This window comes from Vespa crabro, chromosome 10 (genome assembly GCF_910589235.1).
Source record: "Vespa crabro chromosome 10, iyVesCrab1.2, whole genome shotgun sequence".
NCBI classification, from domain to species: Eukaryota; Metazoa; Arthropoda; class Insecta; order Hymenoptera; family Vespidae; genus Vespa; species Vespa crabro.
The window spans coordinates 2,429,186-2,451,528 of NC_060964.1; the positions used below are offsets into that span (position 1 = coordinate 2,429,186).

Here is a 22,343-nt window from a genome sequence, read left to right on the forward strand (position 1 = left end):
AATTGATTTTTTCTAATCTTAATCCCTTTTTACAAGACACGTATAATGTACGTAGTACATATATAATTTCTTAAAATGTTTTTTTCTCTAATCATTTATATTTTAAATAAGACAAAATATAAATGATGGAAAGGAAAAAAACGAAGAAGGAAGGAAAAGAAAAACCGATCGATTGTAGACAATAAACAAAGAAGGATCGGCAGGCAAAATGGCGACCTAATATACCGGAGACTAATCCCAGATGAGACGAGGGATGCGATGGCAGAAAACGGAAGAGGATGACGGGGGAGGGAGGAGAAAGACGAAGGTGGAAGCGGTAGACGCATCTCTCGGATTACGTCTTAACAAGCTCCACGACGTTCATTTGTCTTATCCGCTGTCGCTAATGCGACAGCAGCTGTTGAAATGATTAATTCACCGCGGGGATGCATACTCACTTCGTGCTTTCCTGCGACTTGCACCCACTAACACCAACCAACCATCTTTATATTCTGAGTTGAGTGCGATTAATCGACACCCTGTGACATATTAACACATGATCATTTTTTATCATATATGTATGTATACAAGTATATACATTTCTTTAATTGGAATAGATTATATTTAATCAGTATAATATATATATATATATGTATATATATATATATATATACGTCGAAAATTTTATTATTTCATATAGAAATTTGTTATTTTAAAATTTTTAATTTTGACACTAGTAATCCAATACTATACCGTTGTTATTACGCAAGTGTTATTTATTTAGATATAAAATATGTAAAATACCGACGTTATACTTATTGACATTATCTTAATATTTCATATCAAATAAAAACAAATAATTCTAACATTAAATGTATTATCACTATTTCTTAATGTGTATGTGTATATGTGTATAACAAAAATAAAAAAGAATAATAAAAAAGTTTTGAATAACTCAGAACTATTGACTTTATTGGATATATGTCATAACTTTTAACATAATAACCAATCAAGTCTATTTGCCATGAAGTCTAGGGAAATTTCTATGTCAAGTTTATCGTCAATACAGAAGCCTTGTATCATTTATCCGTATACATATATTCCCATTGTCTAAACAGCATACATTCAAGCGGGCTTTTCGATTGGATTAACTTGCAATTTTCAAAGACCACCTGTCATTGAAGGAAAACGTTAATAGTAACAGATCGATGACTAATCCGACTGAAAAATTATTTGAGTTGTCTCACCAGACGATGATATAATTGAACTCGATTAGCGTGTAGCAAACTTTCTTTTGTGAAAGAGAGAAAGAGAGAGAAAAGGAGAGAGAGAGAGAGAGAGAGAGAGAGTGAGATAAAGGGAGAGAGAGAGAGAGAGAAGGAACAAAGAACCTCTAGCAGTGCGACAATTGAGCTTCATCGTGCGAATATAGAGTTACAAGAGCTACCCGAGGGACGGGATGGAAAATGAGCGGCGAATATTAAGTTGACGAACAAAATGGCCGTCGTAACGCTGAAAAAAAGAAACGCAGAAATGCTTTTTCTCTCTCTGTCTCTCTCTGTCTTTCTCTCTCTCTGTCTTTCACATTTCACTCGTCGCTTCTATTCTATACATACCACGGCCGGTTCTACTCACTACGACGTAGCGTGGGTCGAAAACTCCTTACTTTGCGCATGCGCAGCGCTCACGGATCGAAAAGCTCCGCCCGGGACTGCCTTTGTTTAATCCACGATACCTACGCCCACGACATGTGGCCGACAAACTGCAGATATGTCTGTCTCTCTTTCTCATTCTCTCTCTTTCTCTCTCTCTCTCTCTCGTTCTCATTATCTATCTCTCTTTCTCATCTCATCTCTAATCTTCGCACTACTCTGCGTGTCTACACGTGCGTTATCGATGTAGCCAGGAATAAATCTATGTATATTGTATATATGTATCTATATATGTATGTATGTAAATATGTATGTATTTCATCTATCATTTTCTAACATTTGTTAAATGTTCCTTGTTGAAAATAGTATCTCCGTTGGAATGAATGATTGAAACTGTTCAATAATTGTACCTATCAATTTAAGACATAGCACGTTTATCTAAACATATAAACAAAGATATTAATAGTTGTTTTAAGTGAAATTTATATTATTTATATTTCGTTGATATTTCAATGTAATTAGAAATATTCTGATATTAAAAAAAAAAAGCTATGAATAGATATATATATATATTTATATATATAAAGATATACTTACTATTACTTCATGGCTTTCATTTTAATATCATGCAATAAGAAAAATTAAGGTTAGGAATAATAAAATTATTATTAATAGTTGATATAAAACGGTAGCGTGGCCGAGCGGTCTAAGGCGCTGGTTTAAGGCACCAGTCTCTTCGGAGGCGTGGGTTCGAATCCCACCGCTGCCAATTTTTTGTTATTATTTTCTAATATTGCCTGTGAACAATATTCATTTTTAAAACATTTTGTTTATTCTTAATTTAATTAATGAGAAAATGTGTATATAGATATATATTATATATCCCTCACTCCTAAAAGAATTCGACATTAGCGCTCTCATAGATAGATATAACCTACATACGATAAGTAGACGACATCTTGAAAGAAATCAAGTTATAAATGAAATAATGTCGGTAATGTAGAGTACATCCATAAAAGAGTCATCGCATAAAATCCATTTCAAATAAAACTCTTACTAAAACAAATATTTATTTATATATTATTTTTAAATATATAATTATCATTTTGAGACAATGAAATAATAATGAATAATTACAATGAAAATTTATCATCATTATTATTATTATTATTATTATTATTATTATTATTATTATTATTATTATTATTATTATTATTATTATTGTTATTATTATTATTTATGGGATCCCCGTTTGAAGAAACTTTGTAATAAATATGAAATGATTTCGTTTGCTTCGTTAATTCATTCCCTTGTAATCGTTTTAACTGATCGTTAAACTGCTCGTTGATACGGATCGCGAATGAATACGAGTATGAAATGAAAAAGAAAATCCAACGTAGAAAATGTAATAAAAGTAGCATATATATCTATGTTGTATATATGTATGTACATGGAAAGAGAGAGAGAGAGAGAGAGTGAGAGATAGAGAAAGATGATATTGCCCGAAGCATCGGATGCAGCAAACAAGCGAGCCGAGAAAATAAACGAGGATCCTTCCGAATGAAACCAACAAAATGAGATTGTAATCGAATCGTTTGATGTATAAAACTGGCTTGTGCTCGCATATTCTACCCTTGTTTCTCTCTTTAAAGCCTCAGGCTTTGTTTTTTCAAACTATGAGATGTAACGTTGATATATAAAATACGCGATGTTAAAGCCACGAGACAATTGTCTCTCACAGGCTATAAATGTTCGTTTACAAAAGCCCCTACATTGCGAGCAACCAGTTTTACTCTATTGTCTATATATGTGATTACAGTCATATAGACAGTGTTTATGATTACAAAAGATCGTATAAAATATTTTTACAAAAATACAGTAAGTCATTTTTTTTAATATCAAAATAAATAAATAAACATTATTTATCTGTGGAAATATTAATTTCAAATTACATTAATATTAAAAGAGATATTATAGAAAAAAGAATTGATTGCGATTATATGTGTGTATATGTATATATATATTTTTTTCTATAGATATTTTATATATATAAATTAAATCAATATGACTAATTTAACTAACATTGTAGTAATTAGTCATAAATTTCTACGTATATTAATCGTTAATACCAAATAAATCAAGATATTTATTTTTGAGAATGAATGAATGATTCGAACGATATCAATCTACTGTTATCTACGTGAAAATAGATCGTGTCAGCAATGTTCTGAATGGAATAGAACTTTCGGTAAAATTATGATTCATGCATGTAGAACGTAAAATCGTACTATCTGACGTCAGAATTCTTTAGATTGATATATATATCAATATAAAAAGAGAAAGAAAGAGAAAGAGAGAGAGAAGAAAAAGGAGAGAGAAAGAGAGAGAGAGAGAGAAAGAGAGGGAATAACGTGTTCGTCACGGTCCATTGATGGTCGAAACAGTAAGTCGTTGAAGATCGTTGAAAGATGATCATATTTTGGATGAATCTTTTGGTGTTTAGAATCATCCTATAGATGCAGTACATTAAATTTGATCAAATTTTCTAAGTGTTTAAAAAGGAAAAAAAAACAGGAAATCTTTGTGACAGAAGAAAAAAAAGAAAAAGAAGAAGAAAAAGAAGAAGAATACGATAACTACAGAAGAAATGTTTTCGTTGATAAATTTGCGATGAAAATAGTTGGAATCAAAATTGATAAGAATATAGCTCGGTGTTGACGATGGCCTTCGCGCTCTTTCACGATCATAAACTTCGGTCAGTGATATTCATTCGACTTTATCCGAAAGATCATAACTTCTAAAGAAGACATTTGGAAAAGAACGTAACGACGTTAACATTTTATAGTGTATATATGAATTAGTTTTTTTTATCTATTTTTATCTTATACACATTGATTTACTTTCCCTATTGAGTCAAAATTTATTTACTTTCACAGTGAAAAACAAACCTAATATATTTGACCTATATCGTATGATATATAATACGTATTTTATATCTATATCATATATTGATGGTATATATATATATATGTATATATACATATATACATGTATGTGATATATATATATAATAACGGTTTAATCGCGAAATAGAAACGATAATTAACTGAAAAGATATTAAAAAATAAGTGTAAAGGAAAAAAAAATTGTAACCTCGAAGGAAGAAAATTCGTAAAGGATTCTTCTTTTTTTTTTTTTGTTCTTTTTTCTTCATGGCCATAATGATCACCGATAGAATCGTACACATATCAACGTGGGAGATAATCAAATTACACTTTTTGTCCTTCGTATATGGTCTCTATATGATAGTAAAAAGACTCTTGAAATGGGCCTGGAATCCAAAAAAGTTTTTCGTACTGGAACAAAGGGACAAACCACCGCCATGCCTCGTCGATAACAATCTTGGTACTCATTCTTACGTGAAGATCAAGGTAACAATGTAATCATTATTGTTAATCGATTAACATGGCAAGTATGATATGAAAAATGAATAAATATAACACAAATAATGAAAGAAAACAAATAGAGAGATCAATACGTTGTTATGTATTTTGCCTTACTTGACCTTCGAGATAAGAAAGAACGATCAGCCTTTAACTTTTTCGGAAATGCATATTCTTTTCTTCTCTTTTCTTCTTCTCTCGCACGATCATTCGATAATCGAAACTCCAAGAAATTTTTTTTTCATCTATACACGTGCCGCTCACTTCGTACCAATCACGATGTACTTCTTCGCTTGAACTTTGATTTGATTATTTGAATTGATCGATCTACAGGGGTAGAAGAAACTTAATAATGATAATAGAATAATTTATTATGTCTTATCTCATTAATTGAGGATAACAAGTGCGTAGTGTTTATTACCTATTAAGAAGAAAATTGTGAGCTATCATTGTTTTTTTTCTTTCTTTTTCTTTTTTATTTTCTCGTTTGTTTTTCTTTCTAAGGTTAGATCGATCGAGAGTATCGATCCTATGACTCTTATATCTTCTTGAAAGGCGCGTAATTTAAAGTCATTGACTAAAAAACATTGATATATTTATTAAAAAGAATGTTACACAAGTAAACTTGAAATAATCAAGCTTATAAATGTGTTCTCTTATTCAGGGTGTAAAATTCCATTATGTAGAAGCAGGAGATGTAGGAAAACCTCTTCTCTTATTGTTGCATGGTTTTCCTGATTGCTGGTTATCTTGGAGAGAACAAATACCAGCTTTAGCAAAATATTATAGGTATGTGATATTTAATACAATTATCAATCGCCTTGTTAATGTCATTAATGTTATTGTTATAATTCATAGGGTTGTGGCTATTGATTTGAAAGGTTTTGGTGATAGCGACAAACCATCTAAGAAACGTTATTATAAGATTGAAATTATAATAGATGAATTAAAACAATTTATTTCAACTTTTGATGTAAGAACGTGCAGTATAATAGGTCATGATTTAGGTGGTCTTCTGGGATGGTACATGGTTGCCTTACATGGAGATATAATATGTAAATTTATAGCTATTTCCAGTCCACATCCTAATTTATATTGGAATAAAATATCTAAAAATGCTGTGTTCGATGAAAAGTAAGTATACATTAATTATGTTAACATTCATTGATTATAATATATAATTTGTCATATAATTATATGAGTTTATACATCACAACAGGTGGGTGCATTTTAGCAGATTACCAATTTTACCAGAAATAGATGCATTGAAAGAAGATCTATCAATTATTAATGATACATTCAAACATCTTGAAGTAAATAATACAAACAATAAAAAAAATTATGTAGAAGCATATAAATATAGTTTTAGCAGAAAAGGTTAATATATTTTTGTATTATTATAAATATGATATGTAAGTGTATCTATATAATAGTTCGATAATGAAAATCAATATATTGTTTTACAGAAGACTGGACTGGAGCAATAAATTATTACCGCAATCTTCCTTTTACAAGATTAAATATGGATGTAAACGAGCAACTTTTTACAAGAACATTACTGATAGTTGGTAATGAAGACCCATCCGTAACGATTGAAAGTATAGTTCAAAGTTCAGAATATGTGGAAAAATTTAATGTAAAAGTAATTACTGGAGCACATCATTTTCCACATCAAGAAAATCCAGATGCTGTCAACAAGGCAATTATTAAATTTTTAATAGGTAGGTTGTACTTAACGATGTTAATATAATATATTAATTTTTTGTTTCTATATTTTTTTTATTATATGAATTACTACAAATTCCAGGCACTTTAAATAATTTAGAAAAAAGTTCATCTAAAAGTATAATGTCGTCTTGGCTAGATTCATTAAGTAGTACTGTTAAATATGGAAATCAAATTGTTGGTGCTGTACACAAAAAAACAAATGGAGTAGTCAACGTATTACCCAATAAAATACTTTACTTAGGTAATTCTACAAATTAAATAAGTAATGTTGTACCTATACATAAAAATTGCATTAACGATGTTATATGTTTCAATATTCATATATCATAATTAACAAAAGGCTGACTTAATCATATTTATTTTTATATGGAATGTATACACTCATTTCATAAATCAAATCTTATGAAATGACTATTAGAAAATCTTGTAAAAATATTATTAATTTTTGTTTACTTATGATTTGTATATACAATTATGTAAAGATCTGTCTTAGGTAGCATCAAATATCATGTCATTTATAAAAAAAATATTGTAAATTACATACACAATGATGTAATTTATAAAAAACATCATACATGGCAATTTAGTATAAATATACATTTTTCTAATAAGATAATAGAACTCAGGTGCTAAATAAAAAACATGATTATTTTTAAATGCTTAAAAATAAAATCTTTAAATGTAGCTACATTGTCTGAAATGTTGCTAGTAAAATTATATACCATTTTATAGAGTAAGAAATATTAACAAATATATTTTAAATATACATGAATATAAATATTTTTGTATAAATATTTTTCTAACAAAACTGTTCTATTTTTAAAAATATTCGTCATGAATATATTCATATTTTACTATATAATCGAGTTTTCAAGTATTACAATATTTTCAAGACGTACTTTGTGTAGATATTTTCCTACAAAAATATCAAAATATATTACGGTAAAATAAAAAAGGTATATATACGTATATAAACATTAAATTTCTTTACTATATCATCTTTCATACCTTCCAAAATTTTCACCATCCTCAATGGTCTCAGGTAATTCACAATTCATTGTTTCTGGTAAAAACAAACAGAGACCAGCTCCGATTAATTGTCCTGTTCCAAATATAACAGGGGGTAACCAAGGTTGAATTTTATTCTACAATTATTAAAAACATATATAGTTAAAAAAGAATATGTTATACGATCGTATTATATAAGTAGTGCGAGCACACGCACATGTGTATGTATGTAATATAAGATATTGAAATATACATTACCACAGTAGCAATATATGGTGCAATTATACTTCCCAATCTTGCGCAAACGCTACCTACACCAATTCCGTTGTTTCTAACAACAGTAGGAAATATTTCACTACTATATAAGTATATGGTTGGAAAACTGATAGCTGTCCCAGCAATTCCAATACTTGCTAAACAAAGTTGTGCAGTAGGATGATTTATTATTATAATTAAAAGTAAACTCAAGCCCGACAAAAAATTGCCTCCCATCAATATTTTTAAACGAGAAACTCTTGATATCAACGAGAGAACTATAATAGTTCCTGGTAATTCAAGAGCACCTGTAAAGTGATATGATACATGCATTATTAAATATTATATTATATAAAAAATAAAAATATTGTAAATTTGAAAAATATTATTAAAGTTTATACTTGACACAGCGACATTTATAAATATATTTCCATCAATATGACCCATGTATTGTGCTAATCCAAAGAAGCAAGTACCACAAAAGAACCAATTAATAAATATACAAATACTTTTTAATCTCATATTAGGCGTTCTAAACAAATGTGTGACATTGTAATTCGTATTATTTGTTTTCCGAATCAATCTTTGACTTTCGTGCGATTCGAGGGCTCTATTTACATTTTCTAATGGAATCTTATTCCTTCTGGCAGCTTTCATTAAAATAATCTCGGCCTCCGCTGATCTACCGATAGCAAGTAACCATCTAGGTGATTCTGGGATTATCCTAAATTTGTCAGAAAATTGTTTTAATAATTTATCGTAAATTATATATATATATATATATATATATATATATATATATATATATATATATATTGCATATTTAATATTATTTTATTTTACCAATAATAGGACAATAAAAAAATCGCCGGTATGGAAATAGCCATTTGAAACTTTTGCCATGTATGTGTTAAATAAGAAACAAGAGGAGTTGTTATATGACCAATTATAAATGGTACATGAAACAAAACGGACATCGGCGATCGCCATTCTATCCCTACAATTTCCATTACTACAAAAAATACAGAAGAAAAACGTGTAATTTACAATTAAAATTAATTCTATATAACATATAATTTATATTACGAATAGAAATAACAAACTTACGTAAAACGAAACTAACTAACATCGTTCCACCCGTAGCTATTGCAGAAATAAATTTAAATAGAAGAAATAATTCATACCATACGGCATATGCGCTTATAACGCCTGTTATCGATTGCAAAGCTATCGCTATCATCAAAGGTTTTTTACGTCCGATCCTGAAAATATTTAACTTAATTTTACACTAATTTTTCATTCCCATTTATATTTAAAATATATAATCGTGTTTATATTGAAAATATATAAAATTTATTATTAATGATATATAATTTCTATACCTATCGGCCATCGAACTGAATAAAAAATTACCCACAAGAACACCAAACATTGTGCACGATTGTACAACATTTGTTAATTGTTCTTTATCGCAAACTAAATCCCACTGAAACAGAAATGACAAAAAAAAAATATATTCTTTTCGCAATCGCAAACATTATAACAATAATATGCTATTTATATTATCAAATTTCGATATAGTTATACACACCTCCGTTATAATACTTTCTCGAAATATTCTTTTATCGTATTTAAAGCCAGTACATTTTTCCATGGTCCCATTACCAGTATCAACATAACATTTCATAATCATAGATCCATTAGTTGAAGATTCTGGTGAGATACAAGAAAAATTTGTCGGAGGTGCTAAAAATACTATCGAGAGTTGATGCCAAGCAACTGGGAATTTGACAAGAGAAAGTGCTATAGCAATAACAATATGCCAAGGACCCATAACACCCATTGCATCTTGAATAAGATCCAATGGAACATGATCTATAAATGAAAAAATATTTCCGTAGTGTGAAAATGATATTATTATGAGATACGTGCTTAATGGAATATAAGAACAATTGTTTCTAAATTGTTAGAACCGTTCAAACAATTTACCATGCCGAGTTATTACTTCGATAACAAACGATATCTTTATTTTACTACAAGGTCTTTGTAAAATTCTCTGCATCTAAACTGCAATGAAAAGAAATATGATCCTACCTAAGAAGTATGATATAGGAAACGCATACGTAACAAGTTTTCTTGACATATAATATATAATATTTAATTAAGGTTTTATCGTTTACTTACATTTTTTACATTTTAAAAAAGATAAGAATATTAAAATTTGCGTTAAAAAATTATTGGACATAGATAACGCGATTACGTATGTATTCTTGCGTATATGTACAATTTACTTTTGAAATTAATTTTTTATTAATGTTTTACCATTATTTACTATCAAAATGAATGTTTTACTAATATTTTATTATTCGATTAAAATTTTAACACCTTAAAAGAAAGAGAGAGAGAGAGTGAGAGAGAGAGAAAGAGAGAAGAAGGGAAAGAAAGAAAAAGAGAAAGAGAGAGAGAGAAGAATGTTAAAATATACGGTAAAAGATTATTCAAAATGCATAACGCGATTACGAATGTATTTTTGCGCTTGCATGACAATTTACTTTCGAAATATTAATACCTTAAAAAATAAAAGAATATTGAAATTTATTTTAAAGGATTATTGAAAATAAAATTATTATATCTGCCAGAAACGTTCTATATAAATATTTTAGTTAAAAACATTTATAAAATGTTTAATAACGAAATATTACTGATAAAAAAATGGTTGCCTTCCCAAAGTATAAGTATATGAGTTTTTAGTTTTAGACGCGAAAGAAAAAGTAAATTTATATTAATTTTTTATTACTATCTAGAGATAGTATTGTATACTATTAGAAATAGTATTATATATTATCTCTAATAAACTTAATAATATCTTTAGGTATATATTATTAAATGTATATAACAGTTATTATGAGATAAAGAGGTATCTAAATGATAAAATTAATATAAATAGTATAAAGAGTAATATTTTCTCAAATGTAAGTTCTTAACTTATTTTATGATCAAATAGATTATTAATGAAATAGATTATCAAACGAAAACGATTTCGTTGAAAATGGATCCACTAAAATTATCTGATTTTTCTGTTATTTTTTATTTTTATTTTTATTTATCTATTTATTTATTTATTTCTTTTTTTTTTTGTTTTCTGTTACATTACGTAAACATAGACATACCGTAAAAACGATACAACATTTTGAAAGGTACATTAATTTATTAAAACCATATATCGTAAAATTAAGGAATATTTCACAAATAATAAATGAATAATCAACAATTAAGAATCGATGCTCCGTTTTCTGAATGCAAACATCTTGGTGATGCAATAAAACGTGCGTTTTATGTATCTAATTTGAATTTATATTTAGAAACAATCTCGAAATAAGTCTATCTAATGATCTTCTAAATTTATTCTCATTATTTTTACCTTTAAATGCTTTTTCCAACATTGTCCTTCTTTTTATTTCGTCTTCTCTTCTTTAAAATTAATATTTCCTACTGTTAAAATTCAACGTATCGCTTGTTCAAAGGTTTACAACAGACTAAAAACAGATCCAAAGTATCCATAGATCTGTTTTATCGACAGATTAAATTAGATAGGTCGGAGCAACAAAAAGAGGTTTTTGCTTCAGTCACATTGACATGAATTTTCATCCTTCGAATTTTCACATTAAATATAAAAAAAAAAAAATATATAATATATAAGAATACAATACCAAGATCAATAAAAATTTGCGTTTTTTCACTGATCAAATATTTTTTAATCTATTATTATAAAGTTCTTAAAAGTATATAAAAATATTTAATGTGGCAGTATGTAAAATATGTTAACGCTTTATAATATTATTAAAAATAATTATTTTATATTTTTATAACGATTTATTTTTCGCACGCGAAAGTACTTAATTTTTCAGTATACGATCGTTTATTTTGACTATTCTGTTCCGTTTCAGGACTCGATAATTTTCGTTTTTTTCCTTCGGATTGTTCTTCTCTATCTTGCGTTGTAGATATTTCTTTGTATCTTGATAAAGCTATCTTAGTTAATTCAGCAGGTTTATAACTAGGAAATTCTTCTTGTAAATGTTTCTTTTGTTTTGCATACCATCCGACAAATGTTTCTTTTTTTACTTCATTTTTCGGTTTTGATTTAGAAGATAGATTTTTTTCTGTTACAGATCTTTGAGGCTTTTCTTGTGCAGTATTGAGACCAATTAATCCTGTAATATAAACATTTGAAAGAACAATTTATCTATAAAGAGTTAAAAAAAAATTTAGAAAATTCTGAGCTAATGCAATTTTTTTTTAATAAACTTTCTTGTAACTTCAACCAGTCAGGAAATATTTTCTTGGATATCTATGGACTGACAACTTGTATATAACATAAAAATTAAATTGATTACATTTATGTCATTCTTTTTACCTGCTGTCGATTGTGAACGCGCATTCTTTAAAAATGGATTACTCCTTCTCGTAGATAAAGTGTCGTTCATAGATAATGGCTTTATTTCTATATCTGGTTTCTTTGTTATTACAGGAGTTAAAAGTATTTCCTCTGCATCCTCCACTATTACCTCATCGTGATTGTTCATATCATTTTCAGTGTTACTTTCTTTTTGTTCATCTTGTTGTTCTTTAATGTCAGCAATGGACTCTAATTTTTTCATCAATGCAGTACGATTAATACGTGCTGCATATTTTATCGCCAAATCTAATACTTTTTGTGATGCTATTTGTTCACATAATTCAACTGCTCGATATTCTACATTACTTCGACAAGCCAACTATTTTAATTCAAAGTATTTATTATTTGTTACTAATTTTATAATGAAAGAAAAGAAAAACAAAAAATGAAACTTAATTTTACATACTGCAATAAGAAATAATACTGCTTCATTTTCATCTAACGGTTGACTTCCTAATTGCCACAATTTTGTTTCCTTTTCTGTTTTCTCAGATTCAGGTTCACAAAGAGGAATTTTTAAAGGTATTTCAATAATAATCGGTCGTGGAGTTGTTGCTGGATAATAACTTCCTTTACATAATACACAACGAACAGATCTGCGTTCCTCGCTTACTCCAATTATAAAATAATGGTCAGCTTTACCTTTGCCCTATTCAAATTATATAGTATTTAATAAAGAAATTATAAAAAAAAAAATTTCATTATCTTTTACCTGTCTATCCATATCACATACAACTTTCCATAAAGAAGATCTCTTATCATATATTTTTATAATATCTTCTGAATCCATTATAACTGGAGATCCAAGATCAGACAGTCCTAACCATATAAGATCTGATGATGGGGAAAGAGGGATAGTTAATTTTTGATTTTTCAAACGTGTTCCAAAAATTTGTATGCAAAGTAAACTCATGTGTTGATCTCCAGTCGTTCCTATTAATAATAATAAACGTATAAAATATTTTATATTTTGAAAAATTACTTAGTTTTCCATATTTTACCTAGTCCATCGTGATAAGCAACTACAAGATGATTGGTAAATGCATTCATTGCAACTACAGGACCTGGCAAAGCTATAACTTCACGTTGTGTTCCACCTATCATAAAAATTCTCAAATATCTTCTAGAAGTAGCAACTGCTACAAAATTGTCTCCTGCAGTAACACATTGTCCATCTTCTCCTTCTGGAAGTTCTATCGACCATTCCTTATTTCCAGAACCCCAGCCTTAAGTTTAAAGTGTTTCTGTTACATTAAATAGCTAATTTGATGATTAAAATAGTTCGAAAATTGTATGAATTTTTTGTACGATATATTATTAATTTGCTAACCTTGTAATACTACTACAACAAGTTTGCTTGCTATATCTTCAAGTGAAGGACAATTCAACACAAGAGCATAAGATGATAATGAGGCAATTGTATGTCTTAAATAATTATTTATATGCATGCTGCGATGAATTGTAACATCGTGAAATTCTACTTCTATACTAGATTCTTCTCCATCTTCCGAATTAAAACACTTTACTATTCCTATGTCATTCCACATCTATAGTGATTCAAATAAAAATACAAATTAAAACAATTTGTTTTATTAATATATTTTTAATAAGAAAAAAATAATTTTACCATAAATCGTGATAATAAATGAATAGGTGAAGATCCAGGTTGAAAAGGTGGTTGTATCCGTATTTCTGGCATAAAAGATTTTATATTATCCACGGCATCTTGCATTTTCTCTAATGTATCAGATTTTTCATCATCTTCACGTTCTACAGATGCTTTTATTTTATTTAAACTTATTACATTTTCTCCATCATCATCATCATCATCATCATTATCATAATTGATATCATTTAATGGAAATTCTGTAGTTTCACGAATTTCATTATGTGTTGAAAGCTCATCACTTAGCAAATCTTCTGATTGTTTATCAACTATCTAAAATGATATAATAACAAATATAATAATATATTCTATATTTAAAATATATCTATTTACATACCACATCAATGCAGCCTAATTGGCCTGAAATATCACAGAAAGCAATTTCATCTGATTTATTATGTTTCCACACCAACGCAGTGATTTTAGTATTCTGTGGATGTTCAATATTTCCTATCAATGCCATATTTTCTGTGCTCCATACAACGATTTCTCCATATACTGTACTAGCAGCTAATTTTGTACCACAATCAGAAAATTTACAGATACTAAATTCCTATATATAAAAATAAAATATTGTAAAAATATAGTGATTTTATAAGCAAAATTAAATTACATTATAAAAACTTACAGATTTCAAAGTAGGACATTTCAATCTATGTGATTCTTTCCAAGTTAATCTTTCTACGATAATTATATCTTTATTATGTGGATATGCAAGGCAACTTCCATCTTTACAATGAAAACTAGGTGTACAGTATGTCTTTGCAGTAAAAAAAGAATTACACTTTGGTACAACATTATTCCAAATGTTAACAGCACGTTTTTCCTTAATGCTCCAAACTCTAATAGAACCATCAGCACTAGAAGAAGCCTGGAATATTTAATTTCATGTTATAAGTACATGAAAATTCCATAAATTACAATCATATATCATATTTGACATACAACAAATTCTTCTTTTGGATCCAAAGATAAACCTAATATAGGAGCTTCATGTCCTTCGAGTTCTATACTATCCGATGTACTAATATTAGTAATTTGTATTCTCATATCACTAAAAAATGTAAGAATATGTTATACAATAATGTAATAATCATAAAAGACAAAGTTTATAATACTATAGAAAAGAAATAATTTTAACATACCATCCACCTGATACGATATAATTACTATTTACTGTACTAGTTAATGCGCATACTGGTGCTGCAAATCTAGTTACTATTCCCTCTTTTTCAAGATCTGGATGATTAAGTATTTGAACGGTATTATTATCATTACCTACATATATCTTCCCTTCCTAAAATATAATATAATATAACTTCATTAATACACAATTTCGAAAGTATTAATTTTAAATATCAAACACTATTATTATGAAATTATTGTGAAAAATAGAAAAATTATAAAATTTCATTACCTTTGATATCACTGTTATTGCTTGTTCCGCAATACAACTTGCCGCTGGATCATCATCCATTAAATTTAACCATGATCTAACATCTCCATCTGAACCACAAGTAATAAGACCTCCCCTTAAACGTAAATACAAATTGTAAAAATATTCTAACAATAATAAAAAAACAAATGGTTAACAATACTTTTACAATTATTTGCTTACTCTTCTCCAGTATAATAACAAACGTCTGTATGTCCTTCAGGATGAGCATAACGCATAGGCTTCTTTATTAATGGCATGTTTTCTTATTATTTTATTCCATACATAACAAACGCAATAAATAAATTCATAAAAATATCTTTTATCGATCTTTTATTACTCGTATAAATATTTTGACGCGGAAAGTAGTTCTCAATTTCAAACGTAGAGCGCATTGTTACACGATCGCATGATGCTCTTTACATTATACACTTATATAAATTAAATATATAAAATATTAATATACAGAATAAAAATGTTTTTATATATAGATATATAAATATATATGTATATATATATATATATGTATATATGCTAATATTATTCTAAAGAATTTATTATTAAAAATATACATTTCTTTATATATGAACTAGGCATAATTTCAAAATTCGTTCAGATTGGTTAAAAAATGTTGAACGTTTAACCAATCCGTAAAATGCATATTTGGATGATCAGCTTTAGTGAGCGCACAAAAGAACGTGCCTTAATTATCAATTTGTTCACACTGATACACACTAGAGGGAAGATAGCCTTTTTCGTGATGGTCGAAGATGCAATGAGGCGTTTATAAGTTTCACCATTATATTATTTAAAGTTATTTATCAGAATGACCATGATTTCAAAAGCTGCAGTGGGTATTGCCGTTGGCATTGCCGGAATTTTTGTTGGCTATTGTTTTTATTTTGATAAAAAACGCCGTAGTGATCCAGATTTTAAAAAGAAACTACGTGAACGTAAGTCCAGCAATTTTATATCATTCACATGGTCTTAATAATTACCCTTTTTATATTATATAAATTGTTCACGTGTTCACGTAGAATTGTGAAATAATTTTGAAAATTTTGAACTATGGAGTTATATAAAAAGAAAAAATAATTCATTTTATTAATGTCTTTTTTATATTCAATTTAATGTTTTCATATAGATATTTACATGGTAACTCATTGTAAATTATTTTAACTATATTTAAATAAAACATTTGATATGTTATGTTTTATGCATAAAAAAATAAATGCAATTTATTATTATTTTATCATATCTGTTAATTATTGTTATTTTAGGAAGACGTGCTAAAAAACAAGCACAGAAAGCAAGTTCTAAGATACCAGATCTTAAAGATCATGAGACAGTACAGAAATTCTTCTTGCAAGAGGTTAATATAAACATTATTACATTATTACTCAAATATTTCCATGTAAAATATATCTACATTATAAAAGCAAAATATTAATTATTAATAGGTACAACTCGGAGAAGAAATGCTTATGTATGGTAATGTAGAAAGTGGAATAGAACATTTAGCCAATGCAGTTGCAGTTTGTGGCCAACCTAGTCACTTATTGCAAGTTCTTGAAAAAACACTGCCACCTCAAATTTTTAATCTTTTGTTGCAAAGAATACCATCTGTTGGCCATGTAAATATGTTTTAAGGTATTTTTTATACTTATTGATTAAAAGTAAATAAGTTTCTTCAATATCTTTTACAGAAGCTAGTTACTCAAACTGCAATGTCAGAAGAAGATGTTGAATAGAATATTATAGATAAACATTGGATTTTTAAATAAAATTTGGCATTAGTAAAATGTATACACTCATTTTGCATACTGTAGTCGCTACCATAACTTGACTTTTTGGTAATTACAATCTTATATAATTTATAAGGTAGTAAAAAACATTCATTTTATATTATGATAAGTTGCAATTATAAATACAAGTTTATATTTACATGTATAAATACTTTTATTTCATACATTTTTAATTGACTAATAGTTCTAGTCATTAAATATTTCATTTTCCTTTATAAATTATGTAGACTAAGAATAAACTTATTTGTGTTTCATAAAATTAAAAGTACTAGGGGACTATATGACCTATAATTTGATTAAATATATTTTACTGAAGATTTTCAGTAATTGTGAATAAATTGCATTAAGTTAGATAATTCTAATTATCTGGCTTATCTACGTGCAATAAGAAAATACACTATAAAGGATTTAATAATCAATTGTATTATTTTTATTATTGATGTTTCTTTCAACATTTGCTTGCATCTATATAAAGATATTCTGTACTTTATGAACACTTTATGATCTCTGTATTAAAAGAATCTTTATAACAAACAGAATGTTAATACAGTTATATATAATATTATTTTCTATAATAGGCACTAGCACATAAAACGATTACAGTTATTTTTTGTATAAAAAAAAAAAATATTCTATATTCTTATAAAAGTACATTGCGCGCACTATGTAAGCAATAAAGATGTTATACAGTTTCTATCAGATAAGATTACAAAATGGTTGTATCTATAAAGCATGAGCACAAATTAAATGTTATTAATAAAAAATATTACCAAAGTTACTCACCATAATGTTATATAAGATTCAGGAATTTATATTTGTTTGATTAATATAAAAACAGATATAGCTTATTTTAAAATAATTAATTAATGCTTTTTAATTTAATTATTATAAAATACAAGATTTCAAGTATTGCGTTTCTCTCTCTTTTGTTTATTAATATATAATGTATGTACAAATTCTATTACCTTCTATATTTCCAATGTATTTTATATACATTTACGAAGAACAGATTTTTACATTATTTTTCTCATTTTTACGTATAATTATATTGTATAAAATCATAAGCTGTTAAATAAAACTTGAATCTAAAGAAATTTTATATAAGATATTTTACGATTAATATTCTTTAAATAATAATACTATATATCTGGTATTTTTATATTTTTCATAATGAAAGAGAGTTATAATATAACCGGCAATAATATTTTTGTAGTATTTTATTTAAAGAAGTATTTGATGAACAGTTGATACGTAAATTCATGAAATTATATCACATATGTTCAAACAATTTGATAAGAGGCAGTGTATATATTATATGGAACTTTCATATTAAAAAGTACAAAATTTTATGTTAATCAAAATTTTAGTTGGAGAATTAGATAGAATTAGATAGAATAAAACATAAAAATTTGTATGTAAATTTCAGTAATCTATACATGTAATAGTACTGATAATGGATCCGCAAATTACATTAAAGAATCAGTTTTTATTTACAATATGAATTCTGTTCTGTTTCTATTCATTAACGTTAATTATTTTATTGGATTTATTTATATTTCGTAAATATTTTATATATATATATATATATATTACAATATGAAAAATTGTTTTCTTGATTGGAGAAACGAAAAAATAAAAATTGAATTAACTGATAATTATTTAAAAAAAGATCTAAAATTGACAATTACGTTACATTCTTAATTCTATATCTCTTTAAAGCACCATTTTAAGGAACAATAAACAATTCATTCGTACAATTAACGTAGTTTCTCAATCAGAATTTAAAATTTCGTTTCTAGCTTTTAGCATTACTTCAAGAGCATTTTTGTTTATCAATTTTGCTGCAATATCTTTGCCTAATTGTTCGGCACCTAAAAGACTTAGGCTACTTATATTACCTGGCGCAACACTGCAATATAGGCGGGGTTCTCTATATGGGCATTTTCTATTTAACACAATAAATGATATATAAAATATATATAGCAGATGTAATAAAATATATTAAATATATTAAATATATTAAACTATATAATATTTACAAATACTTACTTTGGAGGTTCTCCATCATCATCCGGTATATAAAGTTCACTTTTTATTGTATCTTTTATTAAAGTTTGACCATCAAGGGACCATACTGCTCCAGTAATAGTTAAATCTTTCCCAGTTAAAGAGGAAGAAACTGCAACTGGTGCAGAACACCCACCACCAAGTGTTTTTAAAAAAGATCGCTCGCATACACATCTCAATGTTGTATCTACATCATGCAAAGGTTCTAAAAGAGATAGTATTTTCCAATCAGATTCTCTGCATTCTATTCCTAATGCTCCCTGACCAACAGCATACAAAGCTTCTTCTGGTTCTAATATCTGTAAATAAATAAAATCATATATTTAATATGTACTCTAATAGAAAGTAATCATCTCATAGAAATATTACCTGACTTATTCTGTCTTCCCATCCCATTCTTTTCAACCCAGCAGTGGCTAAAATAATTGCAGCAAATGGGCTGTCTTCGTCATCTAATTTTTTTAATCTAGTATTTAAATTACCACGTATATTTTGAACAGTTAAGTGCTGCATATTTCTAGATAATTGGGCTGATCTTCTTAATGAACTAGTTCCTATAACACTTCCTTTTGGTAATGTAGATAATGTTTTGTCTTTATATTTTGTTGACATTACAACTGCATCACGTGGATCTTCACGTCTAAAAGAGATTTTTATTTTCAAGACTATTTTGTAATAAAATAATAACAAAACAATATAATAAATTTTAAACGAAAAAGGAAAAAGAAACCTTCAAATTAGGACAATGTTTTTTTACATGAACACATTTTAATTTTAAATATTAATTTTAAATATTAATTTTAAATTAAATTTTAAATTAAATATACTCAAATGTAACGCTACTAAAATACAAAGTTCTTATACATTTATATATAAATCTTAGATTTAAAAAATATTATTTGTAAAAAAGAATATCCATCTAAAAATTATTAATAGTATTACTTTGTATCTACTTACTTCAATATTGCTCCAAGTACCATTCCTTGTGGCAATATTGTAGGTAAGTCTTTTAATGAATGTACTAAAAAATCAACACGGCCAGTTTCTAAAGCAAGTTCTAATTCTTCTGTGAATAAAGATTTTTCTCCAATTTTAGGTAAAGATTTATCTAATATTTTATCACCTTTTGTATTCATGGTCACTAAAAGCAAATAATAAATATAAATAAAAATTTTTATTAATATATATATTATATATATATATAGAAACGAAGCTGTTATCTTTAAGTGCCTCAAGAGTTACGTAATATATTAAAGTCTATAATAAATAATGATAATATATGTGATTAGTCATGATGTTCAAATCTATATATATAGACAAAATATTATTTATTTCATACATCTCTTCTTTTTTTATATCAATAATTCTTATATTTAATTACATGAAAAATGTTTCTTCTCACCTATTTCGAACTCCTTTTTCGGATATATATTTTTCAAACTGTCTATTACATATCTAGTTTGAATTAGTGCCAACTAAAAACATAAAAAAAAATAAATTTAATAAATATGCAATAAGATTTGATAGTTTGTTTATAAATTATGTTATGTAAAAAATATCTAATAAATAAAACACAATGATAAGAAAAAATTCTCTCTATAATACAATTCGTATAAAGTAATTTTTTTCTGTCATTATAAAGCAATTATCTTACAAATTGCTGACTAAACATGAAGTACAATAACAAAACATATGAAGTTCTGATTTATTAAAAATATAAGAATGAATATTCAAGATATTAATTAAATATGTAAGAAAATTTTGTTATTTTTATTTCATTTTTTGTATTTTTGTATTTTTGTATTTTTGTATTTTTTTAAAGTAAATTAATTTAATCTTAAAAAAAGAAAAGGAATGAAATAAAAATAAATATCAATCTGTTAATAAGAAGTTTTATTAACGATATGCAAAATTAGTATAATTTAAATTCACGTAATAATCTATTCGTGACTTATACTTTTTTTTTTTGCAAATAACATACCATTACACTTACCTCGCTCTTTCGAGATCCAACACGGATTACGTCATATGTCTCTTTATTCATTATGGTAATAAATTCAACTTACGCACGAATGTTCTTAAGATAGTGCTTTGAAAAAAAATAGAATTATTTTCTTGTGGAATGTATTAGAGATATATCATGATCAAATACAACACATAAAAAATGAATAATTAGGTCAAAGACACAAAATACTTTCACTACACTTGAGAGAAACCGTAACCTATAATACACAATATTGTAACTTCTTTCTTGAATAAAAATGAAATCATTATATTTTGGAACTTTCGTTAGTTTTTATTGTTGTATTTTATTTGATTTCACAGTCACTGACACTGCAGCAGAAAGTGAAATTAACTATGCTAATTATTAGAAATTTTACATTCTTATGTGCATAATTTCTACTTCTACACATGGAAGCGCGTGGCAACAGACTAACCGAAGTTGACCAAACTTTATTCGATATCATTGTGACGTACCGGATATCTTAGGTTAGGTGGAAGGAGAAAGGACAAACATCTAAGATCTAACATAAAAATAAATGTTGGTAGGAATTATAAAATCAAATTATTAAAGAAATTAGTAGACATACAATTATTTTCTTAATATTATTTTATTTTTACGTTTAAAAAATATTTTATGAATATCTTTATAGAATGATATATAATACTTGAAAGAAAAATTATCTTGTATCTTAATAAAGATAATTTTCTTTAACATATAGATACATAAATTAATCTTACATATGTTTTTTTTTATCACAAGAAAATAATTCCACGATGATTCACATTTTAATAATCTGTGAAAACAATTATTTTTTAATCAATGAAACTTTCAAATAAGTTAC

General features: G+C 26.9%; 5 protein-coding genes and 1 non-coding gene across 9 annotated transcripts; 3 read left to right on the forward strand and 3 right to left on the reverse strand.

The window, feature by feature from the left end:
* Window positions 1–2,318: 2,318 nt before the first annotated feature.
* On the forward strand, window positions 2,319–2,400 carry Trnal-aag. The gene has a single exon. It is a non-coding gene; the product is annotated as a tRNA-Leu (tRNA).
* A 1,648-nt stretch (window positions 2,401–4,048) lies between these two features.
* LOC124427418 (epoxide hydrolase 4-like) lies at window positions 4,049–7,076 on the forward strand. 3 transcript variants are annotated; one of them, XM_046970319.1, is made up of 7 exons: window positions 4,049–4,386; window positions 4,867–5,062; window positions 5,739–5,863; window positions 5,933–6,208; window positions 6,294–6,451; window positions 6,541–6,795; window positions 6,882–7,076. In XM_046970319.1, the coding sequence occupies exons 1-7, from the start codon at window positions 4,352–4,354 to the stop codon at window positions 7,058–7,060; spliced, it is 1,224 nt and encodes a 407-aa protein (XP_046826275.1). In that variant the 5' UTR covers window positions 4,049–4,351; the 3' UTR covers window positions 7,061–7,076. The 3 variants fall into 3 exon arrangements, with proteins under 3 accessions (XP_046826275.1, XP_046826277.1, XP_046826276.1); XM_046970321.1 differs by having other exon boundaries at window positions 4,051–4,477; XM_046970320.1 differs by lacking the exon at window positions 4,049–4,386 and having other exon boundaries at window positions 4,721–5,062.
* A 56-nt stretch (window positions 7,077–7,132) lies between these two features.
* Window positions 7,133–11,618, reverse strand: LOC124427417 (organic cation transporter protein-like). The gene is made up of 9 exons (XM_046970318.1): window positions 11,487–11,618; window positions 9,657–9,940; window positions 9,448–9,551; window positions 9,173–9,327; window positions 8,909–9,077; window positions 8,467–8,789; window positions 8,069–8,373; window positions 7,811–7,947; window positions 7,133–7,718 (listed from the first exon to the last, which is right to left on the reverse strand). The coding sequence occupies exons 1-9, from the start codon at window positions 11,506–11,508 to the stop codon at window positions 7,691–7,693; spliced, it is 1,527 nt and encodes a 508-aa protein (XP_046826274.1). The 5' UTR covers window positions 11,509–11,618; the 3' UTR covers window positions 7,133–7,690.
* Window positions 11,254–16,001, reverse strand: LOC124427416 (WD repeat and HMG-box DNA-binding protein 1). The gene is made up of 13 exons (XM_046970317.1): window positions 15,809–16,001; window positions 15,608–15,722; window positions 15,336–15,487; window positions 15,136–15,244; window positions 14,819–15,061; window positions 14,528–14,743; window positions 14,152–14,463; window positions 13,855–14,071; window positions 13,526–13,750; window positions 13,237–13,457; window positions 12,931–13,173; window positions 12,483–12,843; window positions 11,254–12,279 (listed from the first exon to the last, which is right to left on the reverse strand). Exons 1-13 carry the CDS (start codon window positions 15,883–15,885, stop codon window positions 11,939–11,941), a joined length of 2,832 nt encoding a protein of 943 aa, XP_046826273.1. The 5' UTR covers window positions 15,886–16,001; the 3' UTR covers window positions 11,254–11,938.
* A 360-nt stretch (window positions 16,002–16,361) lies between these two features.
* On the forward strand, window positions 16,362–17,431 carry LOC124427457 (mitochondrial import receptor subunit TOM20 homolog). The gene is made up of 4 exons (XM_046970394.1): window positions 16,362–16,578; window positions 16,906–16,997; window positions 17,086–17,259; window positions 17,332–17,431. The coding sequence occupies exons 1-4, from the start codon at window positions 16,452–16,454 to the stop codon at window positions 17,374–17,376; spliced, it is 438 nt and encodes a 145-aa protein (XP_046826350.1). The 5' UTR covers window positions 16,362–16,451; the 3' UTR covers window positions 17,377–17,431.
* A 401-nt stretch (window positions 17,432–17,832) lies between these two features.
* LOC124427456 (porphobilinogen deaminase) lies at window positions 17,833–21,952 on the reverse strand. Of its 2 annotated transcripts, XM_046970392.1 has the most exons (6): window positions 21,491–21,952; window positions 20,900–20,972; window positions 20,455–20,638; window positions 19,867–20,137; window positions 19,480–19,796; window positions 17,833–19,375 (listed from the first exon to the last, which is right to left on the reverse strand). In XM_046970392.1, exons 1-6 carry the CDS (start codon window positions 21,539–21,541, stop codon window positions 19,201–19,203), a joined length of 1,071 nt encoding a protein of 356 aa, XP_046826348.1. In that variant the 5' UTR covers window positions 21,542–21,952; the 3' UTR covers window positions 17,833–19,200. The 2 variants fall into 2 exon arrangements, with proteins under 2 accessions (XP_046826348.1, XP_046826349.1); XM_046970393.1 differs by lacking the exon at window positions 20,900–20,972.
* Window positions 21,953–22,343: the final 391 nt, after the last annotated feature.